The sequence below is a fragment of the Manis pentadactyla genome, chromosome 2 (genome assembly GCF_030020395.1).
Source record: "Manis pentadactyla isolate mManPen7 chromosome 2, mManPen7.hap1, whole genome shotgun sequence".
Lineage (NCBI taxonomy): Eukaryota > Metazoa > Chordata > Mammalia > Pholidota > Manidae > Manis > Manis pentadactyla.
In genome coordinates this window covers 110,273,400-110,287,653 of record NC_080020.1, presented here as the reverse complement: position 1 = coordinate 110,287,653, position 14,254 = coordinate 110,273,400, and the positions used below count along the sequence as shown (strand labels likewise).

The 14,254-nt window shown below is 40.2% G+C and overlaps 1 protein-coding gene across 6 annotated transcripts in view; it reads right to left on the bottom strand.

The window, feature by feature from the left end:
• Positions 1-14,254, bottom strand: part of FYB1 (FYN binding protein 1) — a 146,202-nt gene that overhangs the window by 86,339 nt on the left and 45,609 nt on the right. For all 6 annotated transcript variants that reach the window (XM_057495588.1, XM_057495583.1, XM_057495581.1 and 3 more), the window contains exon 2: positions 872-2,036. In XM_057495588.1, coding sequence (XP_057351571.1) covers positions 872-2,009 — 1,138 coding nt within the window. In that variant the 5' untranslated portion in view covers positions 2,010-2,036. The remainder of the gene's footprint in view (positions 1-871; positions 2,037-14,254) is intronic.

Here is a 14,254-nt window from a genome sequence, read left to right as displayed (position 1 = left end):
CATCTCTACGCAAAGTTGCATGTCTTTGCTAAGTCATTTGGTTTCAAATTTTAGCACGCGTCATAGTACTGTGGTAACATATCTGTTAGAAAATTAAACTAGTTACCTAGGAGAATAATATATTCTTTCCATGGCTAATTATCCTTGTTATGTCCTACTTTATGAATCAGAAAGGTCTAGAAACCTTTATACTGAGAAATAGTAAAGAGCTGTAATGTACAAGAGAAAGTGCCATTTCACAAGAGTCCTGTTTATCTCTCACTCAGATATTGAGCTTAGGAAACATATAATGAGTTTGTGGACTTTTAAAATCACCTGGAAGAGGGTTTCTCAACCTCCGTACCACTGACAGCTACGGTTGCATGAGCGTTTGTCGTGGGAGGCTGTCCTGTGCATTGTGGGGTGTCCAGCAGCCCCAGCCTGTACCTACTAGATGCCACAGGTTGCCTAATGTCCCCTGGGCATCCACATTGCTCCGGACTGAGAACCACTTGACTTAGAGGTTTGTTCATTTTCTGTCTAACTCCCCTGTGGTAGGAGGGGTAACTTAGACACCTGAGTCTCATTCGACAGACATGAAACCCAAGTAAGGAAGTAAATGAAAGCAAAACCATCTATCAATCAAATGGATGTATTTCCCCCAACCGCCAAAAGCATCCCACCAAGGCTTTTACTCAAAGAATGCTCACACAGAACCAAGGATTTCGACTTCCAGACCTCCCACACCAAAGGAATGACATGCCGAGGAAAGTCATCATGTGCACAGCAGAACCAATGATGGACGCATTCAACGTTACAAAATTTTACACAGATGCTAAAACACCCTGTGTGGGACAAAACATGTTAAATAGCAAACGAACAAAGAACTCACTGTTTCCAGAAGCGGGTTTTCGGAACTTCGTCAGGTCCACGTTAGGGGGTCTGCTGGGTTTTGGTGGGGGTGGGCCCAAGGTAAACAAGGGAGGTAGGGGCTTCCGCCTCGGGGTGGCTGGGTCCTTGTCTCCCTTTTCCTTTTCTTGGCTTTGGCCCCATGACCCTGCCACTGTCAGCTTAGAAGGTGTTTTAGGGAACTTGTCAGGAGGAGCCCCAGATGCAGACTCCTCCTGATGCATTTTGCTCAGGAAGACGTTTTTAGCAGCATTTACCTTCCTATCTTCACTTTTATCCTCCGTGTTTTTGGAGAGGCTGGGGCCCCCTCGGCTTGCAGCCGCAGGCTTCAGAACCACTCCAGCGAAGGGCGAGCTTGACGTGTCACCTCCATGGTCTTTATTTTCCGGCCCTTCCCTTGCTGGCTTTAGGGGGCCGGTTTTGGACTTGGCTCCGGGGATACCCAGGGGCCCTTTCTGCAGAGATGCGTCCTTGGGGCCACTCTCGTCTTCATAGCAGTGGTCGGAGCTCCAGGCTGGCTTCTGGCCGTACGCAGGTTTGGAAAAGAGGGGTTTGGGGTCATGATCTTGCGAAGCTGACATAAACTTGCCTTTAACCCCAGGCAGCTTTGGGAACACTTGCTTCTGCTCATTTTCCTGGGTTAGAGGATTAGACCCCGGCTTTGGGACTGGTGGCTTTAGGTCAGAGTCTTGGTTGACACCGTGCAGCAAAGGCTTATTCCCGGGAGGCCGGGGAAGCACAGGTTTAGAATCTTCTCTGGGCAAGTTGTTGGGCTTGGGGCCCACGGGTCTCAGATATCCCACCTTGGCCTCAGGGTCTCTGGTGGCTGAGTTTGCCGGCGGTCCGAATCTTTGGTCCACTCCAGTCGGCCTTAGAAGTGGGGGTTTGGGCTCCTTGTCAGGCTTTTCCTCGGAAGAAGATTTCACCCCCAAAGGTGGCTTTGGGGACCCAAACCTAGGTGTGTTGCTAGGTCCTGAGGGAGGACTGGCATTTCCTTGGTTGTTGAATAAGTTCTTTTTAGCTTGCACTCCTGAAGGTGAGTTTTGCCCTGGGGCTTTGAAGGGTCGGCTGTTGACAGAGACCTCCTCCGTGGGGTTGCCCCCTGTGTTAAACTTCGCCATGAGGGACTTCACATCTGTTTTTGCATCCTACAAGCACAGGGAACAAAAACTAGCTGAGAGCCAGAAGTCTCACTTACACAATTTAAAATACTACACTTTAAAGGGTTTCCTGGTTTGAGGCCTGCAGCGTTGCTGATTGGTTAGTGAGATATTGTAACATTTATCTTCCTCTATGGCAAAATAAGTTGTGAGAGTTTTGGTTACTTTGTTTAAGTCACAACTTAACCTTTTTCTTTTCCTCTCCCTGTTGCTCCAGCTAAGAGTTGGATTTACTCTTGATATTTATCTATTTTGTTTTACTTGAAAAAATATGGAAGTGACTAATAAGTGACTTCTTCTACATTATGACAATTGAAACACTTAAATAGAAACTGCACTTAAAAAAATGAAAGAAAGCTCTTCTGTAAATTTAGATTGCATGCTTTATACAGCATGGCCATGTTTAACATTTCTGTGGTTGGCAAGAGTTCTCTTGATCCTCTCCACATTTAAGGTCTGTTGGTTTGCTAACAGGAGGTGTAGCAGAAAAACGCACTCATTTTTGTACTTAATACAACACGTTTTTCTAATTATTCACAAATATTCAGTGCAAATGATTCAACCAGAGAGAGACTGGCAGGCAGAGTGTGCTCACTTTCAGAACTGATCCTGTCTAGGGGGCAGAGCCCGGGGCACATAGCAAAGGTGACCAGGAAGCAGTGGAAACCAGCGGGAAGTCTCATATCCACATTTCTTGTTTCACCAGACTTCTCATCTTGTCTCTAATGACATTTATCACTCCTTCTCAGAAGTCCTGGCATATAGCCTCTGTCCTCTTTGTCTAAAAGTAGGGTTTTACTTAGTAAAGATAGCAGGCAGTCACCCTTCTCTGTGACTATAATCTCATTTAGTCTGGAAGAATTAATTCATGGTGTTGTAGTTCTCTTAAAAATATTTGAAAATCTCAGGATTTTAAAAAATTATTAAAGATCCTCATGCAGCTATGACAATTTCCATTTTCCTGCTTTAAAATTCACCTAGGAAATGTTCCCCTACCTCTCACACTTCTATCTGTCTGGCCACACACCCAAGCGTATTTAATCTTTCAAGGCCCCACTCAAATACCTCAAAACCAGATCCTGTGCAGTTGGGAAGACTTGCTCTCTCCTTTTAGCTCATGTAACACTTCAGGCACTTCTCTGTGTCCCGTGTTATTTCCTTTCACATAGTGAGAACCACCATTTAGTGTATAAATATGTGTGTTGATTCTGTTGCATGCCCAGATCTATATGGCCCCATCTCATTCTTTTTGAGAATGGTGTTATGGAACTCCGTGTCATGGGACAGAAAAGTGAGCTTGAAACTGTAGGAGGATGTCATGGAAAGAGCCTGGGAACTTGGTTTGAATCCTACCTTATTTGTGGGGTTTCAGTTGTATAATCTATAAAGTGGGGATAATAACACATGTCTGCCAGAACTAGCATGCCCATTAGAGATGGAATTGTAAAGTGTCTGCCTGGGCCACAGTATGGACTTAGTATATGGAAACCATTATTATTAGAAATGTTAGGTAGCTTATTCAAGGGCTCCTAGACAGGAACTGTGAGCACAGGGCTGCAAACTCAGGTCTGTCTGAGGCTCCAAGTCCAGAAACTGTCTCGTTCCACTTAGTGTCCCCATGACACCTAGACCAGGGCCTGGCATCCTAAGAGTTCTAGTCTATGTTTGGGGAATGAAGGTTGGCACTGAGCTGAATACTGTGAACAGTGATTGAAAAGAAATGGTGCCTCAGCAGGAGTTTCTCTCTGTACCAAACTGTAGAGTGTGTATTTTCAGGATGGGGGTAAGGCATGAGGAGGAGAAAACCAGATGAGAGCAGCATTTTCCAGCTTGAATTTTGCTCTTTTTTTTACAACCCTAAATCTGAGTTGCTGAAAACATCTTGTTTTCTACCTTGCCTCCCTTGACTGCTTTTTTAATCCCCATGATTTCCTCAAAGCCTCAAGCAATCCTGAAGACAACAGGCAGAAGACAGCAGAATGAGGAGAGGTGTAGGTGCTAGGAGAGTAGACAGGAGAAGACAGGCCTCACCTGTGCCTCCAGGGAGGTCATGGCAGCAGAGGACGCTAAACTTTAATGCCAGGTGCATAAAGGAGAAGGACACAAATATTTCCTACATCTCCCCCCATCCTCCAACCCCCACCAAAGAAAGTCTCTCTGGGGAAAATTCTTTTATTCTAGACTTACTCTGTATTTTGTAATTTATATTCTAGGTCTTTAATTCATTCTAGATTGTAACAAGTGGGCTACATTGCAGAGCGGTTAAGTGCACAGACTTCTTGGGTTTGAATCTTAGTAGCTTTTAAACCTAGGGCAAGGTACACAAATTCTCTGGGCCTTTGTTTGCTCACCTCTTTCATGGAAAAAGTAATGCTGTGTCAGAGGGCTGTTAGGAAGATTAAACAAATGAGTATTTGTAAGGCACTTCAAAAAGTTCCTGGAACATAGGAGGGTTTCCTAGTTTTGCAAAGCAAGTGAAATGTTAGAAACCCTCTAGTCTACTTCTCTCACTGTGCTGCTGTGGAACCAGAAACCAAAGGATTTACCTGGCATCCCTATTCCACACCTCGGATTTACCGGGGAAACCCATGAACACACTAACCTATTGTCAAACTCCACATCCTGGTTTTAGTTTAGGAAACATGGAAGTGGTTCATTTGGAATTGAAACTTAGGTCCTTAGCTGCCAGCCCAGACCCACGAGGCAGATGGTTAAGAGCACCGGCTCTGGAATTACTGACTTGGGTTCAAACCTTGACTTTGCCACTTAGCCATGTGACCTAGCAACTTACTTACCTCTCCGAGACTTAGTTTTCTTCATCTATAAAATGAGAATAATAACAGTACCTATTTCTCACAGGATTTTGTTTTTTAATTAGGATTAAGTGGGTTAATGCATGTACAGTTCTTAGATCAAGAACTGTACATAGCATACATCCATTGGTTGTCTGCCATCGCTGTTTTTTTGGATTCATTAGTCATATAACATAATTTTCTCTGGGTGACCACATTCTGAGGCTACACTTGTTAATGTTATGTCTTAATGTTAAATAAATGTAACTGAAACAAACATACTTCTGGATAACACAATAGAGTTACTATGCTTGAGTTTGGCCTCCCAAACAGTGAAACTTTTCACTGGATGTTGAAAGATAGGGAAAGAAGGAGCAATAAGTTCCTGTGTAGGACACTGAAGAAACAGTAACAGCCGAGCTTACACTAATATGTCTAGCAAATCTAACTCTACAACTTATGCTGACTGTTTAGTTTTAGAAAATTGTTCGGTCACTGTTGTTAATAAGTTTATTAGTTAAAATTTCCAACACCCCGATTCACCCTTCATCTTAAAAACAATAGCATGATTTTTTCCCCAATGATCATGATAGAAAGACAAAAATGGCAAAAACATATTTTGACATTCTCCCATACTAATCTCACTGCAGATTGACTATCCATTCCATTTTCCAGGGCTATTTTTACTTTAAAAAAATTAAAGGGGGGCAGGAGCAATGTATCATTATAATAGAATGAAAAGTAAGCCTTCTTTAAGCCCTGAACCTCCAGGGTGCCCGATCTAGAGGGGTCATGTATCCTGACTTACCAGGACACTTGGTGTTTTTGTCTATTGTTCTGGATTAATTGTTAATGATGCTTCCTTTTACTCTCAAAACGGACCCACTTTAAACAATAAATTACATGGTGAATTTAGTCCTCACCAGAGGCGACCCTGTTATCAGTCTCTTGTGTACATTTCTAAGCTATGCATATACAAATACATATAAATACACACACACACACATCCTTCCTGTCCCCAACTTGGCACATATGGAAACCCCTGTTCTGTACCTTGTTTTTTCACAGGACTGATATTTAGTTGCTATAAATCAGTACAAATGGACGTATAATCTGCAAACCATTCTGATTGCTTGGTACCTATGCAAATCAGTTGTTAAATATTTTCAATATTAAATCTGCATTTTTCCTTTGACAATTGATCCATACCAGTGCATATTATTTTCATGAACTTGTTTAAAAATGTTTCATTTCTTTACTTTTTAGAAAGTTTTAGATTTATAGTAGAATTGAGAGATGGTAGGAGAATTTTCAAATACTTTTTATCCTATTTCCCCTGTTATTAACACTTTACATTAGTTTCCGGGGCTTTTTTTTTTTAACTTTGAATGATTTAAAGATTGGGCTTCTGCTTATTCTTAAGAAGAGGTATTTCAATCTGGAAGGTCTTAGTGTTTAGAATATTTTGAGCAAAATGAACATTTTATGTTAAATTACTTGAAATTCCTTTTCCAAAGTCATTTGAAGTAATTTATTATTATTTCTCTCTGTTATGTACCTATGCATGTTTGGCTCAAACTACTCTCATATATTGCTTTATAACTACACAGATGTAATTATAGAAATGCTCTTGACAGAAATGAATTTGCTTTAGTCTCCATGCATATTCCCTTTCCTCAGAATTGTATATCTTCACTGGTATAAACTCACCATGTTGCCACAGGCCCTGGGAAGGTGGCTGCTAGCAAAAATGCTTTTGCTTCCTCTTCTGGATTTTTAGTTAATAACCCCAGATTCCAAAATATCTTTTTTTTTTTTTGCTTTTAGCATCTTACATAAAAGCAATGAATAAAGTACATACTTAAACAAAGTCTGAGTTGGTATTTAGGACAGACACCAAGACTTTGCACACATCAAGAAAATATTTCCTTTTGTAGATAGTTCATCTACATATTTTCATAGGGAAAATTAAAAATACCCTATTATTGTTATTGGTTATAGGGTTTTGCTTGTTTGGGATTTTTTTTACAGTATTCATGCTTTTAAATATGTCTTGGATATTAGGTTAATCCAGTGGTTCTCAAACAGGGGACAAATTTGGTAATGTCAGGAGAGATCTTTGATTAAAATGACTGATGCAGTGCTCTTGTCATCCACTGAGTGAGGCCAGGGATGCTGCAAAATACCCTCAAGAGCACAGCACAGTTCTTGTTACAAAGAGTATCAGTCCAAATAGTGCTGAGGATGAGAAGCCCTGAGCTAATCCTATTGCTTCTAAATCACTCAAAACACCTTACCAAAAAGTCTGATTTAAATTTTTGTATCATAATACACTCTAAAACTGACAAATAACTGTATAGACACTAAATAATACAAAAGGCTGCCACTAAAGATTGTTTTTAAAGCCCTTGTCTTTGAAAGTCTCATCTTTGTAGAGTTTCGTTTGTAAAGCACAAAAAGAAAACACCCATGAACCACAGGTAACTGATGAATTTAAAATAACTGCAACCTGATTTTACCTCCTTAAGATGTGTCTGTATACTTTTGTAATTAAAGCATGAGGAAAACAAACCACTCTTTTGGATACCGTTATTCTTCCTTAGACAGAACCCATGGAGAAAGAGAAGAAAATGATTTCACTTGACTTCATGTAATGTTTTTAATCACAGAGACAGTAAATAACAATAGTTTACCCAAATTGATTGATTATTGGTTTCTTTCCCCTCCCTCCCTCCCTCCCTCCCTTCCTTCCTTCCTTCCTTCCTTCCATCTTCCTTTCTTTCCTTCATCATCCATCAATATTACTGTGTGTGGATTTCTTTTCTACTGTTATGTTGAGTCATTTCATGACCTATTTGGGCCTAATTGCTGGTTCTTTTCATGGAATGAAATTAGTTCCTGCCACTGCCACCATACCCATAACAGGACCTCAGATACAGTGGCATCAGGGAAAAACACGAGCCTGTAAGGAGGTGTGTACGTGAAGGGAAAAAACCTCCAGGAAGCCAGGAAGCCAGCCCCGATCCTGCCATGGCTGCAGAGGTTGTAGCCAGGGGGAGAGGAAGCGGAAGGAAGCAGGCGATGACTGTGTGCTGCATCGGGGGCCCAGCTTCAGCAGGGGTGATGGCTCATGTTGTCAGACTTAGGACCTAATCAGCTAAGGACTGATTAAGAAAACATAACAAAAAGATTGAGAAGATAGAAAGTTTTTCCCTATGTCAAACTTAACATCCTTGGGATAGGAAACAGGCTGGTGAAAATTTGTAATAGACTTAAGGAGTTCAAACTTTCACAGAGCAATGATATTCATCCTCAGTGGATTATATTGCCTAGATTAAAGAAAGTAACACATATGCTCCCCATAACCAAGCCTTCCACCTCTTATGAGCACACACACACACACACACACACACACACACACTCACACACACATGCACACACACACACACACACACATCCGTAAGTTGTCTTATCTCTTTAAAGAGACTTGATCTGCTATGCCCAGTGAACTGGAAAAAGGAGCTGATTTAATCTGAAAATGAACTTTCTTCAAACTCTTATTGTTAGAAATTACATAATAAAACTTCCCTAATTGCTTTTAGTTGTAAAGATAGAGTTAATGAAAATCCAGTACTTGTGACAACCTTTCACAAGATGGTAGATGGCAAATTCCACTAGACACAGTGAAACTGAGTAAACCTTTTTATCCCCACTAACATTTAAATATTAATTATTTAATTAAATACTTAGGTCTTAATGAATCATGATTAATATGTGTACTGTGTTACAGATTAACACATACTTAAAGTGTATACTCTGTTTTCTGAATGAGATGTAAAAGCAGGGACCTGTTTTTATTTTTCTTCCTCAAGAACAGCACCCCTCTGCTTAAACCCCCTTGGACAAGCACTCTCTAATGCGCATTTCTTTCCACGATCTCTATCAAACACACTGCCTGATGGACAGCCTTTACTTGAGATTCACCATTCTTGATCACATGGATGATAGTTGCGGAAGTAATTGCCTTAGCTTCCTTTTTTGTTTTTTGACTGAAGTATAGTTGATATACAGTATCACATTGGTTTCAGGTGTACAACATAGGGAACTTAGCTTCTTAAAGAGTGCTGAACCCCAGTCATGAATCTATTTTTAAGAGCTGTCTGTCTCACAGTCTCTAATTCCTTGCGAATGGGCCGTGACGGATTCCAGTTGGCTGAGTCTCTGGGGCTGAAGGAAGCACCAGGCCCCTTTTTGACAGGATGTGGGAACGTGCCTCTCACCACAGATTGAGTTCTTGGGGCAGGATCAGGCTGTTGCACACTTGGCAAGGGCGCAGGTAGGAGGCTCTGGGGGGCGGAAGTCATGGTGACAGCTCTGATTGGGAAACAACCCCTTACGTTTGTCTCGGTAGCTGTGAGGGTGGAGATGGAACTGCAGACAAGCCCAGCACCAGCCCTGTGAGCTGTAATGCAGTTAAGAAGAAAACACCTAGCATGAGGGGATCTCTCTGGTAGCTGTGTGTTTTGCTTCCTTCAGCACAGGTGAACTTGGCCAATTCCCCCCAGGAGGCTGGCCTGAGAACCCTGGCTGAAAACTTTTACAGATGTTACTGTATATCATCATTCCCTCTGCATTATCTCAGGCACCTGATGCTCCGAATCTTTCTTGTTTCTATTGTGTTCTTTCTTCTAGTGGATTGAAGGAGAGGAAGCAAGATTGTTTAGCAAGTGGTAAAGCTTAGATGGTGATGGCCCACCTCCCAAATGTTGTGTCACCTTGAACTCTAAAGGTACATTGATCAAGGAGGCTTTTGTGTACCCTTTGTCTTTAAAGACCAGGTTTGAAAATCACCATCGTAAATTAGAATCTTCCAACCTTCTCTTCCTGGTTATCCTGCCAAATAACTCCTGGCCAGACAGTTTTGACTTTGGCATGGTGTCTGATGGCTTAAGCAGAAATAGATAAGGAAGTTAAACGTGACTAACTATGTATTTTTGAAGTTTGTTCTGCTAAGTTTTTCATTCCTTGATTCTAATAAATGATGATAAGATACAGAAAATATACAATTGGGTGTAATTCATATAGAACAACAGTCCTGGAACTACTTGTTTTGTTATTCCATTTTATACAGTTTTAATAGCAAATTTAGCTTGCATTTGCTTAGGGTATAATTCACTTAGCCTGCATTAACTAAATATAGCAAATTAGAAGATAGTGTCTGAGGAATTTACATTTGGACTAACTGAAGTGTTTTCCTGGGTATCTAACTTGTGGCTTATTTTGTCTTAGGCTAAATTTAATTGTATGTCTCATAATACAATATCAGTCCTTTCATTTTTCCTGTACTTTCAACTCTGTCACCTCACAGAGATCTTAATTCCATCTACTATTTCTTGTGGTAATTCTTTTTTCATATATAAATAGTATAAGCCAGCAAAAGAAAACTGACTTTGCTAAAAATATGAAATTTGAAATAATAATTCTTTACAGCTGAGGAATATACTGTTTGACATGGAAAAATAAAACAGAAATGTTCTGTTCTCTTTTTATTCCTCAGTCTCCACACCCCTCCCAACACACATAAACATATATATATATATATATATACACCCCTCACACACACATACTAGGAGCCTAGGCAGTGAGGACCTTTTCTGCACTTGACAAGAAGTTAGAAACTGAAAATGGAAGGTCTACTTGGAGTGGGGTCAGGGGAGAGGCCTTCTGTATGGTTTTCTAGAGACTTCCTTCTTAGCATGTGAAAAGTTCTGTGTGAGAAGAACTACTGAGAAGAGGAAGGCTTCAACAAGTTAACAAAGACAGGCAGCAGCTGCTGGTCGGTGAGGGATTCAGACTAGGATACAAAGGAAGTAAATACTCAGACATTAGAAATGGAGGATTAGGGAAGATTCCACAAACAGAGATGGGTCACGTTTGGAAACCTCACTCTACAGAACAGGACAGTGTGGAAACCTCTTCCTCATCTCCCCTTCTCATTCCTATTCTGTCTTTCCTTTTGAAATTTGAGGAAAATGCATTTAGCATTTATTAATCAGAATTTAAAAATATAATCACCTCACACTTCTGACCTCATTTTTTCTCTTTTATAAGTCACAGTAACAAGATTCTGCCATGAGATGAGCAACCTCTCTCACCTTTGTCATCATGGGGCTCTTTAGGGTGGTTGCACCTTTCCTCATTAAAACTGTGATGTTCTCAATTACAAGCTTTGCATGGTGTGTGTCCTGCTCTTAACCCCTTGCCTCCCTCTTTTCTCATGCCCCCTCATCTTTCCAAGGTACCTCATGGCATCAGCTGCTCTGGGTTTTCACTTACTCATTCATCCGTGCATCCCTTCATTTTTCTTGTGGTGACTGCTTGCTTACAGGCTAATTCTAGTTCATGGTACTTTGCTACTATCTAGTTTCAAGTCTGTGCTTTATTAAGGTCACTTATTCTAAGGTGCAAGTGACTTCGATGTTTCTTGGACAGTTATGTATATTTGTATAGTTGGGAAAACAATTCTGGAGCTTGATATTCTGCACCTGTAACTGATTCTATTATTAAAACTAATAATCACATTTAAAAATAAAATTTCACATGCAATAGCTCATTTGATCTTCCTAAAGCCTGGTTCAGTCTTACTGTTAGAGAAGGAAAACTAAGTTCAAGCACATGGTAGAAAGGAGAACCAAACCTATGTTTTCTGACTCTAGATGTTATGTTTTCTTCAATACACTGTAAGAACCATATTTTCCTTTTTTGCACCGTTACTATTTTGAGTTTAAATTCTCAGCTCGTATGCAAAACTTATAGTTTCGTATTTTGATCCTGATCCAAGCAGCTTTCCACCTAACCCTAGTGATTTACCTATGTCCAAATATCCCTAATCACGGCAGGAGGTGTATTAACATTTGTTCTACTTATGGTTGTGATCATAGGAGATCTAAGATGAACAAGAAGGTAGCCAGACACAGGGGATGTAGGGCTGTAGACCAGAACACCGCGGCTGACTGCAACATCACAAGCAATCTGGGAAGGGTAAGATAAGACAAACAATTCTGCTTGCTTTTTTAGATGTTTCGTCTGTGTGTATCACTGTGGGGGTGGAGTGTTTAGGTAAGATGACTCTATCAGGTTTCTTTTCCCCTAAGCAACTGCCTCCTAGAGTCAGTGACATACATCATCTAATTGGCAGTTCAGGGCACTGGGGCACCATTCTTGTCATGCATTGTCCCTCCGGGGTGGTGTTTATATTATTCACCAGGCCGCAGCTTAAAACATATTACCAGCAGGAGGGTGAAGGGTATGAACCGATATGACTAGGAAAAGAGGCTATGATTTGGGAAGGCCCATGGTAAAAATCAGATAGCTGGCAATGCATATAAAATCACTCCTTCTGTCTGGAGAAAAAGCAAAACAAAAAAAAGTATTAATATCTATGGTTAATTCAAAGAATGGAAATAAAAAATGAAATACATCAAAATCCCTTTCTGTTCTATGATTTTCTAAATGCTATATGGGATTCCACTTCTGGATACACCCAAAAGAAGTGAAAGCAGTGACTCAAACGGGTTATTCTACACCCATGTGTGTAGCAGCATTATTCACAATAGGTGAAGGGTGGACGCAGCCTCAGTGTCATCAGTGGAGGAACAGTTTAATCAAGGCTTGTATATACATACATAGAATATTATTCAATGTTAAAAAAGAAGGCCATTTTGATCCATGCTACAAGGTGGATGAACCTTGAAGACATTGCACTAGGTGAGACAGGCCAGTAACGAAAGGACAATATTGTGATTCCACTTATCTGAGGTACCCAAAGTAGTCAAATTCATAAAGACAAAGTAGGATGATGGTTATCAGGGGCTGAGGGAAGGAGGAATGTAGAGTTAGTGTTTAATGGGTACATAGTATCAGTTGGGGAAAATGTTAAAGTTCTGGAGATAGATGGTAGTAATCATGCAACAGTGTGAATGTACTTAAGCCATAGAACTGTACACTTAAAAATGGTTAAAATGGCAAGTTTTATGTAATATATATTTTGCCAGAAAAAAATTTACTAAAAATAGTTAACTGGTGTTTGGGGAATTATTAAATTAAAGTAAAACTTTTTGTAAATGATAAAATTGCTGCTTTGATATTTTCCCACAGTGAAATGTTTTCTTTCTTTTTGTCTAAGTTTTAGTGATTGAAAGAGAAAAATGGAAATGACTCAAAAGGGAGGAGAAAGTAACATTTCAATAAGACCCAACTTACATGTATATATTTCACTGTCTAGATGAAATTTTGATTCAAAAATTTAAAAAATCTTTTCAAACATTTTAAATAACTTACATGTAAGTGTGGCTAAAAATGTAACAAAGGACCAGTGACAAATTTCTAATATGAATAAAAGCAGTAGAGGTATAAGAGCAGAGGTATAAGCACAGCTCACTGACTAAAGTTATGTTTTGACTGGTAGGGTAAAGAAAAATATTTTGGAAGGGCTCTTCTAAGGGAAAGCCAGGGAAAGCAGAGGGCACAAAACACAGGGTATGGTAGAATCACCTGGGGGATTTTTTTAAAGCTACACATGTTATATGACCCAACCCATCCTGCTGTGCTCCTCTAAGGATTTCTCTCAGTCCAGCCAGCCATGGGTACAAATGGAAAGGTGTGGCATCCTGTGGCATGTTCAGGTGCAAAATGACTAAAAGCACTAATAATGAATTATCAGAAAGAGAAATAAGAAAACAATCCCATTTACCATTGCATCAAAGAAAATAAAATACCTAGGAATAAATTTAATGAAGGTGTTTGTATACTGAAAACTACAAGACATTAATGAAAGAGACTGAAGAACAAAAAGCAGAAAGATATGCTGTGCTCAAGGACTGGAAGAAGTAATATTCTTAAAATGACCATAATACCCAAAGCAATCTACAGATTCAACGTAAAACATAACCATGGGGATCCTGGATCCCTCTTGCTCATATCCTCACATCTTTATTGATCAACTCCTGCTAAAAGTGTTGTAGGAATTTCATGGCAAGGACTGGGGTACCTTTTGGGAGTACTGTGATTCAGAACGGGTGAATGGGATTGGGGTGCAAGTGTTGGCTGCTTGTCTTTCTAAATTTTCCCTCTACCTATACACCCACCCATAGTGGGTTGAATGTAACTCCCTCCAAAAAGACGTGTTAATGTCTCAGAATGTGACCTCATTTGGAAAACAGATATAATTAAGGATCGTGTACTAAAATCATCCTGGATTACCCAGGTGTCACTAAATCCAATAAGTATCCCTATAAGATACAGAAGAGGGGATGATAAAAGAGGAGGCCATGTGAAGGCAGAGACAAAGATTGCAGTGATATAGCCACAAGTCAAAGAATGCCTGGACCCAGGAGAAGCTGGGAGAAGCCAGGA